Raw genomic sequence first — 25,551 nt, 5'->3', positions numbered from 1 at the left:
ATGTCATCTTCATTAAAGAGATTGAATAAATTACAAATAAAAAATGAAAGTGAATATAAGGAACTGAAATTTACATACAAATGACTTAAGAATTAGCAGCCATAGGAACCACAGCTGTCCAGGAATGTTAATGAAATGCTGATAAAAACTTGTTTTCAAAATATGTTAAAAATTTGTAGGTTCACTAATGTGCAATAACAAGGATAAAGCAATTCTGTCTTATTCATCTGCAGATGTGGTTCAATAGCGATGTAAAAATGGCACATATTTTATGTTATCCTAAATTATTTAAATTTTCTTCTTTTTTATTTTCTAGTCTGTCAAGGATCTGAATTCATAGAATTTTCCTCTCTTTAGATCTCTGTTAAAGTCATTACCGTGATTAATATTCACTAATAAAATTCTGACAATTCAAATATACAACAATATGAATGGTTACATAAGTTAATGGGTATGCATGTGTAAACTAGTATATTCTATAATGTTTGTTTATAGAATTTTTTTTCATTTTCCAAATCTGTACATTTTCAACATGTGTAGTCAATAGAGAGGAAAGCAATAAATTAAAGCTAGACAGGCAAACTCTAATCCTACAGCTTACATGCTATGTGAATTTGTACACAGAACTTGTTTTCTATGATTAGCTTCCATGTACTAAAACATGGCCTAAAATAGTAACCAAAATAAATAAAATTTCATTGATTCCATTAATAATGCTTATAAATCAAGTTATAAATCAGTGAATAACATGTAAAAATATTTGGCATGTAGATTTCAGATCATAAAATCCAAGTGATTCTTACCAGTAGAATTCCCAAGAAGGCTTTTGTTCAAATTTTTCATAACTTTTACAAAGTGTCCCTTGATATGAAAGGGAATATATATATATATATATATATATAGATAGATGTATACTAAGTAGAACACTAGCTATAAATAGGATGGTAGATAAAACCAAAATTGAAGTTTAACTTGATACAAAAAGGAAATCTGAAGACTTCCAGTTTACTTGGGCTCGCTTAAGGCACGGGAGAGTAGGTCATTTCTTCTTACCATTAAGAAAAGATGCATGAATGTCTTTTGGTAAGTGATCACTGTTGTGAGTGATTATTGTTATGTTATGATCCACATATTCCTACCTGTAGGCTTAAGTCCTTATAAGAGATGGTTAACAAAAGACGATCCATTCAGATTTATAACCATCTCTTGCTGTTATTCATTATTCTTTCATGTTGAGGTTAAATTCTGAGTCTGGCAGTATGTGGAAAAGATTAAATTAAACCAAATACAATAGTATATATTTAAATAAATTCTATAACAATTAGTAGGGGAAAATGTTCAGGTGAGAATGATTAAGAGAGAAAAAGAGAAAAATTATTCTGTGATACAAGAATTTCTTTTATGCTCACTTATGATTTCCCCCCAGCATCAACTTCCACTGAGCCCTTCTTAGGTTTGTTTATGACCAGTATCTTTATTTTTCAGCTGATAAAACAATGTCAGGCATTAGCTTCCTAGTTGACCTAGAATTTCCATCTCGGTTGATAACTACTCTGCAATAATATCATTTTTCTAAAGCTAATGGAAAGAACATTAGACTGAGATTGAAAAAAACCTGAGTCTGAATTTCAGCTAGGCTAACCACCAGGTGAATAGAGCCAGGTAATTCATTCAGTCATTGGGATATCCATTGTGTCCAATCCAAATTACTGACATTCTTTAATATGACCTCTAAAGGCATTCCATTGATACACTTCTAAGGCATTTCTGAATTCATTTTTTCCTGTGTCAAGTGACCATATCCACCTATGTAGTCGGGATGAGAAGGTGGCAAGCATTTATTTTTCAGGTGAACTGGGAGAGACCTATGTTGGTATTGGGTTTCAAGAGATCTTTGTAGAAGAGGCCTAAGAATATTCCAGAGATACAACCCAGACTATTCTAGTAACGTGCCAGAAGAAGCAGTATTTTCAAATGGATTCTTATTTTGGAGTGCAGAAATATGATAAAATGGGAGAAGATGGAAGGCCCAATGTTGAGAACATAAGGATAGAGCATTATATCCTCATTAAAAAATGATTTGAGGCATCACAAAGTTTCAAGACAACTAACAGGCTTTCCTAGAAGCAGAAAACTGTGAAGATAAATTTGAAATAATATTAACTATTATCGTTAGAAAATGGCACCCTTCCTAGTCGCAGCAGCCAAAGAGATGAGATTCATCTTTTGCCCCACATAACAATTGTTTCTGAAAAGAAAGAGGGTGAGGCTCAGAATTCTTAGTGGAAGAGAATGAAGGCTCCTATGAAGAGGCAGAGTAGGGAACCAGACCTGAAACAGAGATACCAATATCAGGCTCTGCCTTCCCTCCTCCTGCCACTTCCTCCCTCTTAAGACAGTCACACTCCCCACACATGGAATACAAATGAAGAGAGACTGAGATGCCATCACACATCATTTATTATGCAAACTGTGAGCCTTACACCATGTCCTCCATTGCACTAAAGAGGCAGCTGTTAAGAATATGGAAATCAAATCACACAGAGAAGGATTCAATTCATCTGTTAACTAAATGGAGTTAATGTTTTGAAAACCAATGCAATCTACTGGTTAAGTTTGATGTTGTACCTGAATTTAGACGTTGAGTCAGCTCTTTCGGTTTCAGCTTCCTCATGTATACAATGAAATATATAATGGGGTCATCCAAGTAATGACCACACTGTGCTTAGCAGAGGGTAAAGAACATAGTGACATCCCATAAATGGAAGCTTCTATACTTTTCTTATACTTTGTATAATTTTGTTATACTTTATATAATTTTGTTATACTTTAACATGGTTACATGTTCATTTTCTCTCTTCTCCTTTGTAAAATGAACTCATGACAAAATATCACCACTGTTGGCTTCATTGTTTAGGTCTATACCCTCAGTATTTAGCATAATGCTTTGAACTTACAGTTTTTTATTGCTAAACTTAGACCATTCTATTGTCTGGAAAGAAATCCCAGTATGCAAGAATTAAGTGCATCTGACTATATATACTCATTATTCCATAAATACAGCTTACTTCTATAATAAATTACACAATGGTGAATATTTTTTATTTTAATATGTTTTTACATAATTATAGAATTGTAAAATCCTGACTGGTTCAACTTGTAACTTTTTTGCATATGAAGTCTGTTTTTGATTAAAATGTACTAAAATAGAATAAAATATAAGTCCTAACGCATATACTATCATATTAAGCCTACACTTAGAAATTTTCTAGAGATTGCTAGTGATCAAAAACAATGTTTTTTGCCACACGAGCCCTTGCAATCTGGTGTATTAAATTTTTTCTTCATCATTGTCCCCTCTCTTTCTCTAGTCCTTCTCCCTCCCCCTTCTCCTTCTTCTTCTGCTCCTTCTGCTTTTTCCCCTTTTCCTCTTCATCTTCTGCTAACTAGAAATGTATTTCATATCGTATGCCAAATATGTTTCCTTCCTTCCTTAAACCAATTATGTATCAAGAAAAGTTAATCATCTTCCTTAAACCAATTATGTATCAAGGAAAGTTAATCATTTAAACTCGTGGTATTCAAAGTGTGGTCCTAGGACCAGCAGTATTGAAATGACCTGGGAGTTCATAATGCAGAAGCGAATGCCTCACTTCAGGTGATTTGCATAAAGTTTGAGAAAAGCTATCTTAACCAATCTTGTGAGTAATCTAGGGAAGATATGGTTTCCTCCACTAGAGGGCAGTAGGACATATGTGCCACTGGGCATTGTATGTATTTCCCAAGTATGATTAAAAGCTCTTTTAAGAATCACCCACAGTTGCCAAATGGATAGTATGCTTATTTCCTTTAAAGGAAAAACAACAAAGTCAAACCAGGTTACATAGAGAAATTCAACATGTGAGAGTAATGAAATAAGCAGTTCCATGGCACTAGAATAGTATAAAATCAGGTGCCAAATCCTAAATTGTATCTTTGGCTCTTGTTCATAGATCATAGAACTGTAAAGCTGGAAAAGGCTTTGATAATCACCTCTGGAGCAACCTCCTTATTTTACAGATGAGGAAGGAGACTCTGAGAGGTTAACTGGCTCTTCCAAATTCATACAGCTTACAATTTGCCAAGCCAAAGCTGGAACTAGAAAGAGTCCCTACCAAAAGAAAACAGAGATTTTAACAAGATGCTAAACACCTTTTTGTATTATTCCATTGGTGAAATGAGGTTCATACTTGTGCTTTACACATCTGGTGGGTCTAATGTTGTTAGTTCTTATTTCTGAAGAGGTGGAGAGCTAAGGGGTGGGGGGATTTGTAGGCTTTTTTTCTTTTTTCTGCATGTTGTTTATATCCAGTTGTGCTACCATCAGAGCATAGCTTGGATGTCTCCATCTCAAGCCCAAGAATGTCCACATGTAAATGTCAACCAACACTAAGTATTGAGTAACCACAATGTTCATGGAACTGTCTGATATTCCTTTTAGCAGACTGCTAGCATGATTTCTGCACATGGTGGTCTTTGTTACATGTATTATAATAGCTTGGCTAGTAACTGCCTTTAATTCTCAACCCCACATGCTTTTTGCATGCAAAATGGGATCAACAACATTGTGTCAGACCCAAACATGTAAAAGGTGATGAAAACTGAACCAGTATATCCTCATTCATCTAAGAAACTGGCAAGGCTTTACAGAGAAAAGAACACTAATCGCACATACAACACCCTCAGTCAGTATAACTTGCTCACATGTCTTCAAAATGACCTTTTAAAGAATGTTTTAAATGTCAATGCTTTTTTAGAAAATATTGAACCAAACATGGAAATTGCTTGAGAAAAATCTCCAAGTCTCCAATTAAAGGCATAAAGCCACATTTTCAATTTCCTCTTCCTCTTTCTCTTACTTATCAATGCAATTATTTAATAAAAACTAGAATCACATAAAGTTTATGAGCACAAGGATATGATAGATATCTTGCAAGCAGTTTCTAAGAAAAAGTCCAAATTGTTAAGCAAAACTCCAAAATGAAAAATATAATGAAACAAATTCTTGGTGGAGTGAAAAAGGAGCTCCTAAAATAAGCACAAAAAACTTTTAAGGACTATCTAGTCTAGCTTAGTTTGTATCTTGACAAAAGGAAAAGGCTTGTCAGAAATCTAAACTTAGCTCCCAAGTAGATTTTTCAGGGCCATGTCTTCAAACCACAGGAAAGCACATCTCATTTATCCATCTCTCCTTTCCAATTAACTCTAGTATATAATGAAGTCAAAATCAATTGGCATAATTTTACCAGGAATCACTCATTATAGTGTCTTTTCCCCATGAGCTCATCTTTAATTATCAAGAATACGAATGTAAAATGCAGTCATTGAGATTGAATCAGTATCTGAAGAAAACATCCAAGTAGTTTTTTTCTATTTTAGCAAAATAGTCAATAATCTTACCAAAAAATAATGATGTCTGATCAATTGAGTTAGCAATACAAGATTTATAATTTGAACAGTTTAAATTATTATTTTAACATCTAAAAGATAGGCCAGATTTTATATTATTTATATACATTATGTATTTTCTCTACATTAATAAGAGCATGATAACCATGAAGAAAAATAGTAGCATTTAATATGCTTTATTTTTAGCATTCACATAAAAATACATATGCATTTTAGGACAATAATATTATAATGTGGACTTAATCTACATATTTCATCTGAGAATATCCTTTTTTCCTTCCCCATTATAAGAAAAGAATAGCTATCGATCATTGTCAATAATATTAGTGGCACACTTATGTTTATATCTCAAATATGCTTTTAATTTTCTGAAACAGAAGCGAATTGCTGGTGATATCTTAATGTTTTAAGGTAGTTAATGCCAAAAGGATTGGATCAGATCTTAAACTGAATATTTCCCAGATGTTTGGTAGGGTGAAAGGTGGAACGGCTAACAGAAACCAACTTCCTATCCATGTTAGACTTACTTAGGTGAATTTTAAGTAAGGATTAATTAAACATTGAAACCTTATGAGCAGTCAACTTCACAGCTCCCAGAGATAAAAGCTGGGGTCTTGTTCAGTTGTAACATAAGCCATATGTTGAGAAAGAGAAGTATCAACTGCCACTGTCTCCTCGCACCTTGTTTATGTTCCTCTAACAAACTTTCTTTTGAAAAGACATACTTTTTGGAAATGTTGAAAAACTATTTTCTAAAGAATTAAACAACTTAACAGTTTTCGAAATAGTATTACAGAAATATTAAAATAGCAAAAACGTATCCAAAATATTTAATTCATGGGAATAAGCTCATAAATGTAAAAGGACAGCTTAAGAATGACAAGAGGAAACTACTATGAATGTGACTTATTCTAGACTAGCTTTGTACTGGCAGATACCCTGAGGACACTAAAGCTCTGAAAACTGTATGTCTCCGTGGGAAGCCAGGCTGCCTATTATAGGAAGAGGAATTTGGCACAAATTCACAGTTGTTTGCCCAGATTCAGTAGAGACTAAAGATGAATTGGAACAAGGTCTTGCCAATTACCCATTATTAAAGGTTGGGTGCTTTAGCTTAACAAGATTTTGCCACCTAAACAGCTGTTTTGTGTTGGAGGCTAGCGAGTAATTTTGCCAAGATCTGAGCCATAAATTTCAAAGCAAGTGTTTCTGATATTGGGTGCATGCTCCTCTTGTGTGTGTGTGTGTGTGTGTGTTTCATTTAAATTATTGTGTGGATATAGGTTTTAGTTTAGGTTGGTGGTGTTGATGAAGTAGAAGACAGTGATGTCAAGTTAAAAGGCTGTGATCAAAATAAGTCACCCAATTAGGGAGAGACCTGCTTCTACAAACGTAGTAAACACTAGACTTGACAAAACCAAAAGAAATCAGTGAGATGTACCTATTTGCTAACAGTAAGAGAAAAATCTACATCAGTAAGTTTTCAAATATGTCAACTACTTATTTTGGATAGAAACCCACTTGAAATAATTTTCCTTATATGGTTTCCTCTTAGATTTTTTAAAAAAATATTTTATGAACATAGTTGAGATCGTCAGTATGGGTTAAGATCTCATTGATGAGATTATTGTAAGGGTTAAGGGAAATGTACAGAATCTGTCTGAGAAAGTATCTTAGAAAGTAACGGATTATATATTTTTCTGCCTATAATATATTTGCCAGCAAATTTGCTACCAAAAGTGTTTGTGTCAGGATTTTGCTTCAGTTTCAAAGTCAAAAATATCTTTGACTTTTCAATGTGATTGCCTTACATAGTAGTTAGCTAGCAAGGGCAACTGGAAAAAGAAAACTATCAGATTCCAATGAGTAGCACAGTCCTCACTTGACAGCTATATCAGTATTTTTGGAGGGGTTAAATGAAGGTGGGAAAAAAAAACCCAAGGAAACAATTTCTGAGGTACAGCTATTTAACAGTATAGTTTACACCTACATCTCTGGAAGTCGGTGAATAGGAAGGCATCTGAGGAAATGTCTGTGAAGCATTCTTTTTGGAAATCAACTTTGTGTAACTGGACAAGACATGTGGCATAAGCCTGTGTAATTAGATCACATAGCCCAGGACCGCAAACATTATTAGCAGCTGTCTTCATCAACTGGCAAGTTGGAGAAACAATAAAAAGAGGAGCTGATGATGATGAAAGAGGAAGAGTGTGAAATGATTGTACTCTTCCAAGTAGTCTTTAAGTCTTGACATAAAGAAAAGATTTTGTCATCCTTCTTGTAGTTAAAGTGTTGAATGACTGAAAAGGCAAAGAGGGATGAGAAGCCTGTTTGTTGGTTAAAGGAAGAAAGATAGCATCTCCTACCATGTCAAAAAGCTGTTAAGCACTCAAGATGAAAACACTCATCAGAGTTTTAGAGTCAACAAGCAATTGTTTATATTTGGATGTTTGCAGCAGACCTCATTACCTTAACATTTTTGGCCAAGTTTCTGAGGCAAAGAACTTCCAGAGTGTGGACTGAGATATTGGACTTAGTGGTTAGAGGACTTTCTTTTAAAACCTTTTAAAAAATGTTCTTATGACTGCACATTTGTGTGAAAAAAGGGAACAAAGAGGTCCTTGGCTTTTGCTGTGGCTGAAGCAAGTAGATTTAGTAGAGAAAAACAGAACAGAATAATTCCGATATGGGCTTGGGATTCTGTTTTATTCTTTCTCTTCTTATAGCATGCAAGTCAAAGTAGCCCTTTTTATGCTTAGTATTATAGATGGTTTTTTATATGCATTAAGTATCAAATATTGTCAGTATGATTTTCATAGAGTTATATTTGGCAATCAGTCCCTCCAAGTCCCTGTTCATTACTTTGAGTTGATTAGACATATGCATAATAATGTGAGGATTCCATCTTGGGCTGGGGACTATACTAAAAATCGAAGACAAATAGGGGCAGTCGGGGTGGTGGTGTGCTGCTCTGTAGTCCTGCCTGCCCTGGAGGAGCTTCTGATTTCATTCCATTAAATACCCTGGGTAGAGCTGGCACACAATTAAAAAGTAAATACCTGCCAATAAAGTGTAGCTTCCTTTTTCCTATAATGTTCCTTCTCAATCTGAGAATTGAACCATGATGAACAGAGAGAATATCCAGACTTTCTTCTTTCTTTTTTTTAGAGGAAAATGAGTTTGCCAAAGTTGAAACAAGTACTTTGCACATGATTTTCTTCAGATAAATTATTCTCTCTCTCTCTCTCTCTCTCTCTCTCTCTCTCTCTCTCTCTCTCTCTCTCTCTTCACACACACACACACACACACACACACAATATGGGTCAGCTGCTGGCAGTACAGCATCAAGGAAGCCCATATGAAGAAATAGAAGAATCATACATTCAATAAACTAAGAACAAGTTGGATCTCTTTCTACCTACAGTCTAATTCACTGTCTTCTTTCTTCACCATACTTTTCCCTTCTGCCATGTGATCAAAGGTCAGAATTTTGAAAGAACTTGAAATATGCAAACTGTGTCTCCTTGAAAAGAAAATATGCCTAGTTCTTATATCAATGCATGAAGAAACAAGTTTGTGTAGCTATAATCTCTCTATAAGTAAAAAGTGCTTAACAGAATTCTATTCTTGAGCTTCATTTTCATGATCTGCCATAATTTATTTTTTTTCAAGCTTTTTAAGGGCATGCCCATTTTTATTTACTTCTGTTTTGGTTAGATTTTATTCCTATTTTAAATTGTTTGTCTAACCTGTCTTTTTGTATAAAACAGATGTGTATATCTATTTATCTATCTACCTACCTATTGAATATCAGTGACTGTGAAATCTATACTGTATGATGGGTCCTGAATTTCAATCTATTTTGTTAAAATATGGAGATTTCAAATATATCTGCTTCTAAAATTAAATTATGACACTAAATTTGAGGATCTTTTGGGGGAGGAATGCTTTCAAATTTTGATGAATGAAATGGAAATGGAAATAGTTATTCACAATATAGTATTGTGGAGTTTATCCAGCTGAAACTAGGTATACTACAAAGAAAGTCTAAGATAACTTTTAATATTGTTTTTCTAAATTTTTAAAAGTTTTAATAGTTTTGGATAAAATTTGAATTGAGTAAAATTAGACATTTACAATTAGCATGGTTTGGATATATATTTTAATGCTAGATACACAAACTCAAGTCAGTTCAATAATTTTATTTTTTTCAGTGTTTTTTCTCTGTTAACTTTTAGTTTTTGGCTTTCTCTTTATCTCTTTTGTCCTCTAATCTGCAGCCCAGAAATACATTATGTGTATGTGAAATCAATTACATAGTAGTTGTAACCTATCTTCTTCTCTTAAATGTTGAAATTTCAATGTTTTATTTAGAACAGTTTATGAAGACTTACACCAAGACAAGCATGAAATAACACATGTGTGTATGTATCTATATACATACATACATATATGTATCTTTTTTTCCTCCACTTATTTTCCTTTTCACATTTTTAAAGTTCTCTTAAGTGTTCCCGTTGATTATTTGGGACCAATACATCACTTTTCACTTTTAAACTTGGATCAGATAGATCATGTTTTCTCTTAAAGGGCATATGCACTTTCTCAAGAATATACTATTTAAACCAATTTAAGCATTTCTTAAATAAAGTGTAATACTGAGATATTTCTGGTCTTTTTTCCACCGTTAGGAAACAGATCATAATGTGTCAAGTAGAACTTATCCTGCCTACAAATTTGTTTGTAGATAGTTTATTAACTCAAGACTTAATGAAAACAACAAAAGTATTCAATGAGCATTACAAAAATCTTACCTAACATTCCATTATAAAAACAATAAAACATATATGTTGGATTCTAATGTCAGTTTTTAGTTACATCTCTCTAAGGAAAGAGTAATAATGCTCCTTCCTCCCATGTGGTTAAGGCAATAGTATCTGTTCTTAGAACGTCTCCTAGCCCAGTGTTGCTTTTCCCATATTGTCTGTGCTAGAATGTCTGACTCTTCTGCTGATTTTTAATCTTTGATTTTATACTTTCTCAAAATACTGTTTTTAAGTACCAGGAAAACCCTTTATATTAATTTCTATGAAAGCACTCCCTCCAATATGCTCTGCAAAATACTGGCTGTGTACTTTATTAGTGACAGAAATAAATGTGTGATGCTGTCTTTTTCTATTTCCAACCTAAGGGTTCTGTTTTCATTGCCAGTTGTGTGTTGTGGCAATAACGGGGTATTTCCATGAATTTTGTGGATAAAGAATCACTGTCACCTTAGTGTCTGGCCTAAAAAGGGCAAGCTCCAGTTCAGAGAGCCATGACATTCCTAAGAATCTTTATTAAACATCTTGCTTCTAGCAGAAGCCAGAATTCCTTATTGCCAATATCATGTTACAGAAATATATGGCCGGGCGCGGTGGCTCACGCCTGTAATCCTAGCTCTCTGGGAGGCTGAGGCGGGTGGATTGCTCGAGGTCGGGAGTTCGAAACCAGCCTGAGCAAGAGCGAGACCCCGTCTCTACTATAAATAGAAAGAAACTAATTGGCCAACTAATATATATAGAAAAAATTAGCCGGGCATGGTGGCTCATGCCTGTAGTCCCAGCTACTTGGGAGGCTGAGACAGAAGGATCGCTTGAGCCCAGGAGTTTGAGGTTGCTGTGAGCTAGGCTGACGCCACGGCACTCACTCTAGCCTAGGCAACAAAGCGAGACTCTGTCTCAAAAAAAAAAAAAAAAAAAAAAAGAAATAGAAATATATAGCTATATATGGCAAATGAATCAATGTTGCAATTTGTCAAAGTATACACAAATAGATAAATTATCTTTTTGCACATTCAAAAATTCATATAACACCTAAGTATTTATATTACTTAACAAGTATTATAATCACCCACTACCTAAGTAACCATGGCAAGAATCTTTGAAATAGTGAAAAGGCTAATTATACATTATTCCATACCATATTGGAAGCTTGTCAAATTTACAATACACATGATTAACGTGAGCCTTAAGCTTGAACCCCTCAAACTTGTTCCATATTAAGTATTTTAAACTACATAGGGCTGTTTATGCTTAGATAATTTGTGAACACTTCAGTGTATCAACTAAGACTTTTTTTTTGTAAGAAACCTAACATCAAGATGTGTTCTACTGACCCATTTTATTTTTCTCATTAAATTGAGGAGAAAAAATGTTCTATATTGCAATTAGTTATATTAAGAAAATTTATAAAAACCTTGGTGAATATGGTAGACATTTTATAGTTTATCTTTAGGGTAAGTAGCTATATTAACCTGGTGATCATTTATTAAACTATGCCATGCAGTAATTCCTCTGACCCTTTATGTTGGCTTTAAAGTTTTTTTCTTCCTTTATAAAATGCAGTGGTCAAGCTCAAATTGAATGAATTATTTCTGTGTAATGAATAAGATAAATTAGTCTATAAAACATTAAGTAGATATAAAACCTTTGCCTGACTGCCAATAGTCTGTTTACAGGAGCCTCATGGTGTGGTAGAAAGCACATGGATTAAGTATTTATTTCAGGCTCTAAGTAACCTTTTACAGGTGGTTGGATAAGCCTCTCAATCTCTCTGGATCTCCCATTGTGATCTATTATAGAAGGAGAATCAGATGTGAAGCAGACAATCTCTAGATTTCTTCAAACTTTTCTTTGACTCTACAGTTTGCTAAGACATACCATTTTTATTAAGCTGTAAATGATCTGAACTTTTCTCACTAAAATAATACTTGGGTTTATTTTAATTTGGTAATTTTAGTTCATGTTGAGGCTTTTAAATCCACAATTTAAATTGGACTGATCTGAGGCTTTGATTGAACCTAGAAGATTTCTCAAAATAATCTGTAATGGCATAGTTTTGGGGGGGAAAGTATGGCAATTGACAAGCTTGCCAAAGCCTCCTTATCATAATAGATCTAATTTAGGGAGTCAGTTGGCTTCTATTAGTGCATAACATGTTTCCAATATTATTTTGCATTCTGTACAGATTATCCCAGAAGCAATAATGTTGCAGTGACTACCCCTTATTTTTTATGGTTCGTGTAGGAGCTCTTTCTATACTGAATAGCAGACTTTTCTTCCTTCCTACCTTCAATGAGAAGACATGAGCCACACAAAGATTTCCTCAGGCTTTTTCCCCAAATGTGAAATGCAGGAGACATAATAGTAGGGCCCAAAGTAGGGTGTGGTCATGATGCTCTGGCATGAAACCAGGATTTCTAACTTCCTAGAATTTTTGAAGGGTTTATTTATCTACTAAAGGAAATGAGGGAGAAAAGGTCAAACTAAAAAATTGCTTCATAAAACTTTATATAAAAATATTTTTTGATATAGAAACATATTTATCTATGGGAAAGAAATATTTCCGGTAATTACTCTCTGCCTTGCTCATGGCTTTGATGGCATTCAAATGAATTGGGCTGGGCTTTTCCAAAATGATCTTCAGTCTCCCTTTCTAAACTCTTCTGTGTTGTGCCATTTCCTATTTATTCCATTGCAAAATGGGATCAAATGTCAATTATCTTGGGTCACAGCAAATGACTCAAACATGTAAGTATTTGCAGTTTTGTTTTTTTCTTTCCTGGATTACTGATAGTTGGGAATGGGGGTAGAGTTCCTATCTCTAGGACTATACAAGTTTTTCTAAGTCTTTATTTCACCTAAAACTAGCTATAGAATCTTTTCTCACTTTGTGAGTTAATAAAATTTATATCAGCAATTTCTGGGGACAATTCTCAAGAATTCCAAATAAATTCTTGCCCTAGAAACATGTCTTTTATGTCTCACTATGAATATAGCCTAAGAACACAGAAGGTAATGCTTGAAAGCATGATGCTATAAAAATATTGATAAATTATTTTCTATTTCCTGACGTATTTCCAAAAAGTTAAGTGGAAAAACAAAATCTTTACTGGTTGGAAAAAAGTTAGAAAGAAAATATCAAGTTTGTTCAATCTATCAATCTAACACAAGGCACATTAGATGACCATCTGCAAATATTTGTTGAATAATGATTCAGTGTGGAAGATCCAGAGTCCTATTTCATTTGCAGCAAAAATTCAGTAAGAAATTGATCATTAATATCATTTAATAATGAATTTACGACTTGGGAATATTGTCCCTAGATTACATTGTAAATTTCTGATACTTTTAATGTTAGATCAATGACGATGTTAAATGACAATACTGGTTAATTAAATATAGTTTTAAATTGAAAAATATTTCAGCATTTGCCACTATACTCACCAATAAGCCTGAGCTAATCACTGCATTTATCCTAGAACTTGAATTATTAGGTGAGATTGTAAAAGATCATTTTGGTCTTTAGCAAATAGGGAAAGATCCATCTTCTTGTGTAGAGATGGTAAGGATTTTCTGGTAATTCAAGTTCCATCTCTGTCTGTAATTCTAAATGATTATCAAGTGTATCTCAAAGAACTGTGGCAGACAGAGAAGCTAAATAGCTCTAATGCATTATGCTGAAAATGCAGACACAGTGTACGATAGTACAAGGTGGACCAGACCTAGATCATTGATTATCCCGGTCTCGTGTTCTCTTTTAAAGGCAATGAGATCATCCTAGGGCAAGCATATGCCTTCAATTCCCGGTAGAGGTTGGGGGATAAAATGAATCTCTATGGCTTTGAGATATCTTGGCCATGAGCATAACTTTAAGGGACCATATAGTCTATTAATTTTTAGTGTCAACATAATGAGCCCTTTGAGAATGCCTGTAAAATACTTAAAGGAGTAGTTAAAGGCACTTAAGTTTCCACTCATGTTTACACACTCTTATTAAGAAGAAAAAAATAAAGATTCTGATAATAATCTTTTTGTAATTCTTTAAAAACCTAACTATAGACAACAACTCAGTACATTTGTACACAAATCCCAAATCCACATTATCACAGTCACGGATGTTAAGAATCCCACACCTGCCAAAAGCAGAAGAAAAAACCCTTACTTTTTTTGACATTCTTTAAAATTCTTCCTTTGGTGTTAATTTGCTGCCATTATTTGTGTCTATTGCTGTTTGTGGTTCTGCTTCTCTGCACATGTTTCTGTCAATGCTTTTTTACATCAAAGCTATGCTCTGTCTCTGAATCGTAGTGTATAGAGCAGTGTGTGGTCCTTGGACCAGCAGAATCAGCATTGCCTGGGAACATGCTGTTAATAGAAATGTTACTTCTCTGGTCCCAACCTGTAACTACTAAATCAAAAAGCCTAGCAGTCTGTCTTTAAACAAGTCTTCCAGATGATTCTGTTGCAGGGTCAAGTTTGAGAACTGCTGGTATAAAAGACTAGTTAACGTGTCACCATTCTGTTTCAGCAGACAGTAAATGCATATTCAACACCTACTCTCTGAGATTCTGTGCAACCCTGTGAGCTATAGGCAATTCGTCCCAATCTGCAAATGAGGAAACCAAGACTCAGGGAGTAGAACTGACTTCTTCAAGGTCACATTACTATTTAAGTAGCAGAGCTGAGTTGTAAAGCCAAGCCATTTTGTTCTTTTCCACCTATCACTTTTTTCCTTCTCATGTACAGCTAAACTCCATTAATTTCATCACATGAAATGTGACTCTGCCTTTTCTTTTAAAAAGTTGTACACTAGGGAGATGGAGGAGGATAAAATAGTACAGTAGGTAATACAGAAAATAAAATTAATATCACAAATGTTCCAATTATGCTCAACATACAGCAATTACTTAGGTATATTTTGACATTCTTTCAAGGCAGTTAAGCTAAAATGTAGATGCACTTTTTGAAATTGTTGAATCAACCAAATATGCAGTCCCAGACAGGTCTAAATCATATGGCCCCATAAGCTAACAGGCACTAACAGAGCTCTGCTACCCAGCAGCTAAGTGCCTTTCTTAACCAGCCTTCAGCAACCCATGTCTTCTTCCTTTTTGCATCTACTACTTGTAGACTATTTTGCTGGACATATGCCATTCACAAATTTGGTGACAGTTTTCTACTCCATAATCTCTGTGAGATTTTTTAAATCTCTTTTTAATGTAATTGTCCAAGGAAAAAAATGGCACTAGACACTTATTAAAGGCAACAAAGAGAGATGTTCTTCAGACAACTGCAATAGGAGAGACTCTTGTGTGAACTGAGACCAACTTCAACCAAGACAAAGGTGACTGAGGTTTTTAAAGGAAGGACAGATAGGGAACAAAAAAGTAATATAAGAAAGTTAAAATGGGGGGGGATAAAAAAGGGACTAGAGGCTATGTGGAAATGGAAAATTACAGAAGGGGAAAGTGGAGAAATACTGACAGTGGTTTGGCAGGTAAGTTGGGACAATGTACCTTTGGCAGTTTGGCAGCATTGAGTTTTCTTTAGCAAAGACTCAGTAGGGGGGTCTGTGGGGTCACCTTTATGGACACAGCCTAGTGCAGGTGAAAGCCAGATTAAAAGTTTATTATTCCATAATAATAAACTAAGCACAGTGTTCAAGAAGTCCTTTGTGCTGTGTGGGAGTTCACAGCACCCATAAGGTTTTGATGCTTCACTTAATTTAACTATTTCACATTTAAAGAAGAGTAAAAATACTGTTAGTTGAAATATTTCTAGTTATTATGATGAGATTATTAATATTTAGATACTGAAAGATGTATTGGGAGGCATGATCATAGACAGAGACTTGGAATCCATTGGGCATCCTGGTGGTAAAATAACATTTTATTGTCTATAGTCATGAATGGAATCACATTTTCTACAAATTAAAAGGTGTAATGAACTACCAGCTGAAATAATAATTGCCATATATGTTTTTTACACCAGTGTTTATGATGCAAAATTATACCCAGTTATATTATTTGCAAATTCTCTGATTATTATAATTTTTAAAATATAGAAAAATTACTAAATTTGTTTTATCATAGACATAAAACTACATATTTTTATGTTTCCCCCAGAATTGCAACATCACTTTTGTGTAGTTGTCTACTCTCTGTAATACAACTGAGAAACTTTGAAAAGAGATACTAAGATTTCTACACAAAAGCTTATACTTGTACACAGAAAAGAACATCACTGAACTTTGCTTATATTTTTGACACAATTCCAGCAGGCTTACTAACACCATTTATTTTAATGTAGGTACTCAGTTGCTCCTGAGAATATTCTACTTTCACAGCAGAGAAACTCATTAAAGCTAATGCTGATAACCCTGAATCATCAAAGAAACATTCAATTTGCTTATTAATCTCCATATGTGAAAGCAGGAACCTAAAGATATAGGTGCCAAATTATTTTTTTATACATAGGTAAAGTCTGGGTGCTGGAAAACTTTAGTTACACAGACCTATAAGGAAGGTCACCTCTTTGAGTTGACTAAATATTATGCTTCTCTAAAACACTTTTGAAATCTAACAATGAAACAAGTGTTTGCTATAATATGAAGAAAAGTATTTAAAAATGGGAAAAACTATGTTCATCATTGTCTTCGTTATTGTGTTATTATCAATTTTATTTGGGGAGGTACTAGAAAGAGGATGGGCTTTGGATCCAATACCAAATCTATCATACCTGAGTGGTTATATGTTCACCAATTCACTTAATTTTTCCAAGAATCAGTTTCCACATTTATAGGACATAATGCTTCATCTGGTATATTTTGTGAAGATTAATTGAGATATGAAGAAGATACAAAAGTGTATGACACATGAGAGTTACTCTGTATCAGTTCTTGATTTTTGTCTTTAAATTCAGTTTACCCCAAATGGTGTTTTTATTAACTGTCATGTAATATGTTTTATTGTAATTCTCCATGTATTTTTCTTTTATTCCCAATGGAGCATAGACTTTTCAAGAGAAAAGCCATAATTTATTTGAATTTACATTTCCATTTCCTAAAAGAGTACCCTTCTCCTCCTACATATTTCTAAGTATTTGAAGTAAACTGTCCAAAGGCCCTTAAATAGATTCACACTACTACCTGGGATATTCACACATCAAAACTGATGTAGCTACAATTTAATATAAGTAATAGAATTTCACTGCAAAGATATGTCTTTAAATCTACAAAATATCTGTTTTATATGAATGAGAGATTTTTACTTGTTTCTCTGAATAACAAAACAGTGCTTTTTAAATAAATTTTAATTTTGAGATAATTATAGAATCATATAAGTTGCAAGGAACGTAGGGAGACCCAGTAAACTCTTCACTCACTTTCCCCCAGAAGGTTCTTTTAATTGGCATTTAATTATGCATGAAAATATACAAATAGAAAACTATAAGTTATTGATATCAAAATCCTCAAAAAAAATCTGGAGCTCCTTTCCAAAAATAATTTGACAGGCAAACTAAATCACCCTCACCAAAGAAAAGAAAAAACTGGAGTAATTCCTTATGAAAAATACAGAAGCTCTCTAGACTTCAGTCCCACAGAAAGTCATTTTCACATTCACAGATGTTTATAATAAATGCAGTCATTGTCCATTACCTACAAGATGATCAAATTATAACTTACTGTCCATATGATGCATCCAAAAATTTATTTTAAAAATTTGAAAGGGCCTTAAATTATCTAGATCTTCCCTCTTTTTATTTTGAAGCATTAATGCTTAAACTTTTTTAAGCTAGCCTGAACTAGTTGCAGAGTGGAAAAAATGGTTGATTGATTCTTTGAATACTGAATTCCTATTTCAGGCAAATCAGAAAGAAACTCAGAGGTACCTAAGCAAAATGTGATCTACCATGTGTAGTATAGTCTTGGAAATAGTCAGTCAAGGATTTGGTAATATTTATATCATGATGTTTTTCCTTCTGCCTAATAGTCTGTCACTATAATTCATTCCTACTACTTTCCATTCACCTTCAAAAATCTTGGCCTATTCTTTGCTTAAAATCATCTTTCATTCCTCTTCGTTCTATTAAATTCCAGTTTCAAAAACATACATAGGGAATGTCTTGCAATTTACTAACAATACTACTTACCTCTTGGGCAAGACAAAGTAAGCATCAGTCTAAATATATTACCCACAATTTTATCTCCTGCTTGCTCTGTATCTTCTGCTTGTGACATATATTAGATTTTGTTCTCTTAAACGCAGACATCATCCTCTGTGGCATGCCATTATCCTTGGGAGGAGTAGCACATTAAGTCATTAAAGACAATTATCTTGATGAGTCATTTTGTCAGATGGTTTTCCAGTAGGATTCCCATGTGGGAATGGAAGGTGGTGAGGAGATGTGATGGAAAGTAAAAGTAGTCAAGGATAGAGGGCAAGATGGTCTGAAAGTCAGAGGCTCAGGTGTTGAACCTGTCAATACTGAACTATGTCACCTGTTACCTTGTGTCTGAGTCTTCTATTTTTTCATCTGTAATCAAGAATAGCAATACCTCCTTAGAGGAATGCTATGTGAATTAAAGAAACAGACTACAAGAAAGTACTTTTAAAAATATGCAAATAAATGCATGTGTGTGCATATACCTTGAGGGCAACTACCAGCATGAGGAACAGAATGTTAAACATATAAGTATTGTGTTTTTCACCCTTTGCAATCTTTCCTTGGTTTTTGGCTTGCAAATAGAGTGAGCTCTCTCTCTCCTAATAAAAAGGAGCACTGTGTAGGTCAGAGGCTTCCTACAGATATAAGAACAGAAAGGTCAGTAGCATGCAGTCTTGGCACAAGTCTCTGGTTATGTCAACTTTGCAATAGGGGAACTCAAGCATTTCTATTATTCTCCACTAAGGCTAAGCTGTGAAGGAAGAAGAAGAAAGAAGACATTCATTTCTTGGGAATAAGTCACTCTATCTATATGGGATGAGTATAAGCATGATTTGTAGACTACATTTGGGATGGTGTTTCTCATGATAGGTAAATCATGATAAATGATAACTTATGATCAACTTTCAGATTTTTATGGGCTAAACCAATGGGAATTTTGTATATTAAGGATTTATACACCCCATTGAAGAAGTTTCCTTCAAAATCTGAGTGGGTTTCCTTCTGTTGAAGGAAAACTTCCCTATAATAATAATTATGGAGATACTAAGCTCTAGGCAAATGCTAATCATTTTACATGTATTATCTCATTATAATCTTCACAACAAGATCATGAGGAAGGTATTATTCTGTTGCCTATTTTGCAAACACAGTTGAGACTTGGAACAGTTCAGTGACTTCTGTGGGTCATGCACTAACAAATGCAGAGATTTTACTTTTTTCAACTAAATCTACTCAAACCTAGACATTCTGGCTCCAGAGGATACATGCTAATTGCAATGCTGCTTCTCTACCTTTAGCAAGTTTTCCTGAGAGTTATAAAATAAGTAGTTTTATTTTCCAAAGTTTTCTTAGCTCTAAAATGGGTGGGCCATTTGAGTAGTATATCAAATGCCTTCCTTAAAGCTACCTACAAACTTTTCATCTAAATTATCTTTAGATGCACCAATCAAAACTTGTGTGTGAGAGGAGAAGGCCTCTTGTCTATTAGTTACCACTTCCCTCAGTTTTCCATTCTTTCTAGAAAAAAAAAACTTTAAAAAATGTTGACGAATTTTCCCCAAAACCAGAATAGTGATTCTGCTATTTTAAAGACAGTGTGGATGTTGGCATTAGTCCCTCTATATCTCAGAATGTCAACACATTTGCCAAAAATAGATTTATATGTTAAACATAGCCAAGAGACTTAGTTTATCCAAGTGCCCAACAAAAAAGAAATAGTTTACCACTGTTTTTACTGATTGAGGTAATCTGACATATTATTGACATATGCTATAGATTTAATTTAATACCATAGTATAGATATGGGCTATGATAAGTTATTGTGAAATTTAGGTTAAGAGGAGTAGAGTTGTTTCAATATTTATGGGGTTGAAAATGCAGGGTTAGCAAAGGAAGCATTTTAATTAAAACAATATACTCCTATTTATGCTCAGAGTAAAATGAAAGGTAATTCTTTTAAAGCCTTACTGCTTGTTTCCATATATTTGCTGGAAATATTTGCTACATTCTTAAATACATCAAAAGGGGTTGCTTGGGTTTTTTCCCAATTTTTTTTAGCTTTTTGTTTTTAGAACCATCAGAAAATAAACTTAATCATTTCTTTTGATTTGACTTTTTTCAACTAAATCTATATGATTCTTTACACTTAGACCTTTTAAATTGTATATTTTAGGTATCCTGGAGATAACATCAGTGGAAATTGGAGTTGTTGCCGTCAAAGCCATTAACAGCAACTATTACTTAGCCATGAACAAGAAGGGGAAACTCTATGGCTCAGTAAGTATTCCGCTTTTGTTTTCAAATCACTGCAGTAAATCATTACCACAGTTTTGGAATGTTTCCCCCAAACATTAAATAGCTTTGTTATCATTCTATTGCTAGTAAATAGAGTCATAGTGGGCTGGTCACCAGAGTTTCAAGGGCTGGCAAAGTAGCTCTTCCAACTCTATAATCTCCTCTGTTGTTCACCCATTAGTCTACCACACAAGCTGTTGCTGGCATTTGTATGTGAATGTTCTGAACTGCTAACCAGTCAGACTCTCACGGAAGCATCTGGTCATATTGGCACAGGAGCTGCAGACAACTTGGAGAAGAATCATTAAAAACAAAGATCTTGAATTGAGTAGAAAACCATGTGCTATGTGTGCATTGCAGCTGAAGATAAAACAGGGGCTCAGATGTTTTGTATTTTGTTAAAATCTGAAATGGGGAAACATTATCAAGAAATTTATCATTTTGCATGTTGTTCAATCAACTCTAGATTTTATTTACCTATGCAAAAGTCATTAATTCAAATCATGCCTAATCATCATATACATGTGGAAATATTATCCCTTGTAACAGAGTGCTTGTGGAATGAGTATCCAGCCAGTACTTTGGGTACATCCATACCTGTGTTCCATACCAAGTGTTAAGTATTTTCAATATCACTTCTGCAATCTTGGATCAAACTGACTCGGTCCAATTTTATTAGCCTAAGCTCTCACTTAAAATAACAAATGGTCGGCCAGGCGTGGTGGCTCATGTCTGTAATCCTAGCACTGTGGGAGGCCGGGGTGGGTGATCGTTTGAGCTCAGGAGTTTGAGACCAGCGTGAGCAAGAGCGAGACCCCGTTTCTACTAAAAAAAATAGAAAGAAATTAGCTGGACAACTAAAAAATACATATATAAAAAAGAACCATTATCTGGGCATGGTGGAGCATTCCTGTAATCCCAGGAACTTGGGGGGGGTGAGGCAGGAGGATCTCCTGAGCCCAGGAGTTTGAGGTTGCTGTGAGCTAGGCTGATGCCATAGAACTCTAGCCCAGAAACAGAGCAAGACTCTGTTTCAAAAAAAAAAAAATATATATATATATATATATGTAATAATAATAAATGGTGATTTTAGAGTTAAAATTGTAATTGTAATTATAAACACTACTACAATTTATCCTGTTTAAATTTTTAAAATAAATATGTCAATCAATCATATCAACATCTACTATATTCCAGATACTGTTTGAGATATCAAAGATGCATAAGAAAAAATGGTTAAGAAAGAAGTATAAGAAGTGGGCTTTGACTTTAAATAATTGACTTCAAATAATTTATCTAGGGAAAGTGTGAAATGATTATGGAACAATTAATTGTTAAAAATAAGGAAAGACCAGGAGTAGTATAGTAGCCCTATGATAAAACTGTGAACAAAATTTCAATTTCTTTATTATCATTGGAATGATGACAGGAATGGATCAGGTAGATACATTTCATAGTGTCAGTCCCAGAACTAGATAAAGGAGATGCTAACAGAATTTAAATTGCTTCCCTGGATTCTACTTTAGGGGAATACATTGAAGCCAGCTGCAAACTTGATCTTAAAAAAATTTTAACTGCATTTTTTTTTTGGAGGCTATACAACAATATCTATGGCCAGAAATAAAACCTATGACACAGATCTCTTAAATACTCTCATTTTTACTAACCGGATCTTGTGTCATTTTTACATTGTTTATAGGATCAAAAGGAATTTCACTTTAAGTGTATAAATAAATTTATTTTGTTGATCAGCATAAGGATGATTATAGCAACCGTTCAGAGCCAGTAGCTCTCAAACTTGAGTATGCATCAGAATCATGGAAGAGTTTACTAAAAGACAGAATGGTGAGACCCATGCCCAGATTTTCCAATTCAGTAATCTGTGGCAGGGTTCAAGGATATGCATTTCTTTTTCTTTTCTTTCCTTTTTTTTTTTAAGACAGGGTCTCACTCTATTGCTGGGGCTAGAGTGCAGTGATGTCATCATAGCTCACTGCAGCCTCAAACTCCCGGCCTCAGCCTCCCAAGTACCTGGGACTATAAGCACACACTACCATGGTTGGCTAACTTTTCTATTTTTTTTTTTTTTTGGTAGAGATGGGGTCTCAGTATGTTGCTCAAGTTGGTCTTGAGCAATCCTGGCCTTAAGCAATCCTCCTGCCTTGGCCTCCCAAATTGCTAGGATTATAGGCATGAGCCACCATGCCTGGCCTAAGGATTTGCCTTTCTAACATAGTCCTAGTGTTCCTGACGCTGCTGGTTCACTAACTACAGTTTGAGAACCACTGATCTGGATGTAGAATAGAATTGCATTTTTTTCATATCAGGTCCACTTTTAATTGAGCAATCAGAGGAATTTTAGATAAATTTTTCCATTATGCATTACTCCAATTATGAGCCTAGAAGAGTAATGGACCATTTTAAAAAGTGGTTCCATTTAGGGGTTCACATCATAATCACTTTTGAGGCATTTTTTGGTTTTCTTTTCATTAAACATACTGGGCCCCTTCTTGATCTACTATATCAGAATTACGGGGGAAGAGGACCAGGTATATATACTCTTTAATTGATAGTGATATACATACACTTAGTCAAAAACCAAGCTTTAAATTAAAAGCAAGCTAACACTAATTTAAATTAAGGAAGAAAATGTAAATAATTTTAATTGATATAAAAGATTGAAATAATTTTAATTGATAAAATACACTGAGTTAAAGACATGACATTGAGGAGAAATAGATAACTCTCAAATGAACTCTGACATAAAATATTTAATACTTTTCCTCCCATTTCTCCACTTTTTTCTTCTACCCCAACCCAGCTCATGGATTCTGCTTATGCTTCCTCTTGAGCTCTAGGCTCTGTAAATTATTTCATTCCATCTCTTTATCTGAAGTAAATGCCCAGTCCCTTTTTATTATATTGCCCCATTTTAATGATCTACAGTGGCACTTATCTGAGATTTCTCTCATGTGTTTGTCGTTGACTGTCTTCTCCCAGTAGACAGTGACCTTGGGGAGGGCTGGGCCAGCCTTATTTCCCACTATATGCTCAGCACTTAGAGCCATGCAGAGCACAGAGTTATATACAATGCACAAACTTAACTACCTCTCTTAGTAGCTCAGCCCTTTAGAAAACATGCTTTCTATTTCCAGGCTGTGTTAGAAAGGAATCCATTCTCTAAACAGTGATCTGTTTTTGAAATTTTGCATTACTACCACCAATAGTGAAAAATTATGGCTTGTTTAGAGTATACCATCAAAATTCATGAGTACATACTTATGAATGTATATAATTCTCTACACCAGGTGACAACTTTTGTAATTCCTATCTTCATTTTACTTCATATAATTTCCATTGATTCCATAAGGCTCCCTAAAAGTCTCAATTGGGGAACCACCCAGACTGATGGATTAAACCAGCTCTATTTCTATACTCTCTTGAATTATTTCCCTCTACTCCTTTTTGGGAACTATATATCTCTCTTATATTTTCATTATTCATTCCCTGAACAATGTATTTGTTGTATTCTGAGTTTTCTCCTGACTCATGGAATTATATAACTAAATTATAAAACTGAATTAAATAGAATAGGCCATCATAGAGCATGATTTAAGGACCAAAGAAAGTTCCCAAGTAGCTGGAAAAAAATCCAAACTTCTTTTAAATGACCAAAATCCTGCTTTTGAGACCTTGCTCAAAGCAGGTCTCAAAATCCAGGTCTTGCTTGAATTTTTTTTTCTTTTTTTTTTTTTAACAGTAGTACTTATGATTCGCCCAGATCCTGTAAAGCAACAGTCCCCAACCTTTTTGGGACCAGGGACAGGTTTCATGGAAGACAACTTTTCCCCAGGACCGTGGTGGGAAGGTGGCAGGGAAGCGGAACTCAGGCAGTGATGCGAACTATGGGGAGTGGCTGTAAATACCCATGAAGCTTTGCTCAGTCACCGCTTACCTTGCACTGTGCCACCAGGTTACTCAGTTTTATGGAAGACAGTTTTTCCTTGGATGTGGAGGTTAGGAGCTCAGACAATGATGTGCGGCTGGGTTCCTAATAGGCCACTGACCGGTATGGGGCCGCAGCCAAGGGATTGAGGACCATAGCGGTAAACAACATAGATACGTAGGTCCCTCCTCCAGAGATTCTGATACTTTTGAACTATGACTCAAATCTTAAAAAGCACTTGAGATGAAGAGGTGGGTAGAGATACACTTCATTTTAAGAAACAGTACTCTATAAATTAATTTGGGGGAGGAAAAATAATTAAGCATCCCACTTTTCTGTATACAGCTTTGTCTCAAATATGAAATCACTTGAAATAATCTCAATCCTCCTTTAGTCTCAAAACTCCATCTCCTTTATTGAAATGAATATAATTTTCCATGTTAAAATAATAATCATCTCTGCTTTGCAAACCATATAGTTTTAGACAGACTGAGATGAATAAAGAGAATGAAAATTAACCATACTAAGAATTTAAATTCCTTTCCAATGCAGAATTTTGTTTTGTTTTATTAAAATCCATACCTTAAGTAATTTACATTTATTTCTTACTTTCAATCAATTAAGTCATCATTTATGTGTTACATTTAAATGTTACTTTATAGAAGAGAAGCATTTAGAACTGATAAATTATAGGAAAGGAAGTTTAAATTGGTACCATTAACATAAAATATACCTACTTGTGATGGCTCTGATAATGTTCAAAATTATAATCAATCCCACAGAAACCTGATTTAAGTATACATACATTCAGGAATTTGGAATTTACTAGCAATCTCAAAAAGTCTCAAGGCAAGAAAAACTGCCAAGTAGAGG

At 34.4% G+C, this 25,551-nt stretch overlaps 1 protein-coding gene across 1 annotated transcript in view; it reads left to right on the top strand.

The window, feature by feature from the left end:
- Window positions 1-25,551, top strand: part of FGF10 (fibroblast growth factor 10) — a 78,148-nt gene that overhangs the window by 48,886 nt on the left and 3,711 nt on the right. Inside the window, exon 2 of the mRNA XM_012740421.2 lies at window positions 20,611-20,714. Within this exon, the coding sequence (XP_012595875.1) occupies window positions 20,611-20,714 (104 nt within the window). The remainder of the gene's footprint in view (window positions 1-20,610; window positions 20,715-25,551) is intronic.

Source organism: Microcebus murinus, chromosome 11, assembly GCF_040939455.1.
Source record: "Microcebus murinus isolate Inina chromosome 11, M.murinus_Inina_mat1.0, whole genome shotgun sequence".
NCBI classification, from domain to species: domain Eukaryota; kingdom Metazoa; phylum Chordata; class Mammalia; order Primates; family Cheirogaleidae; genus Microcebus; species Microcebus murinus.
This window is presented reverse-complemented; position numbering and strand designations above follow the sequence as displayed.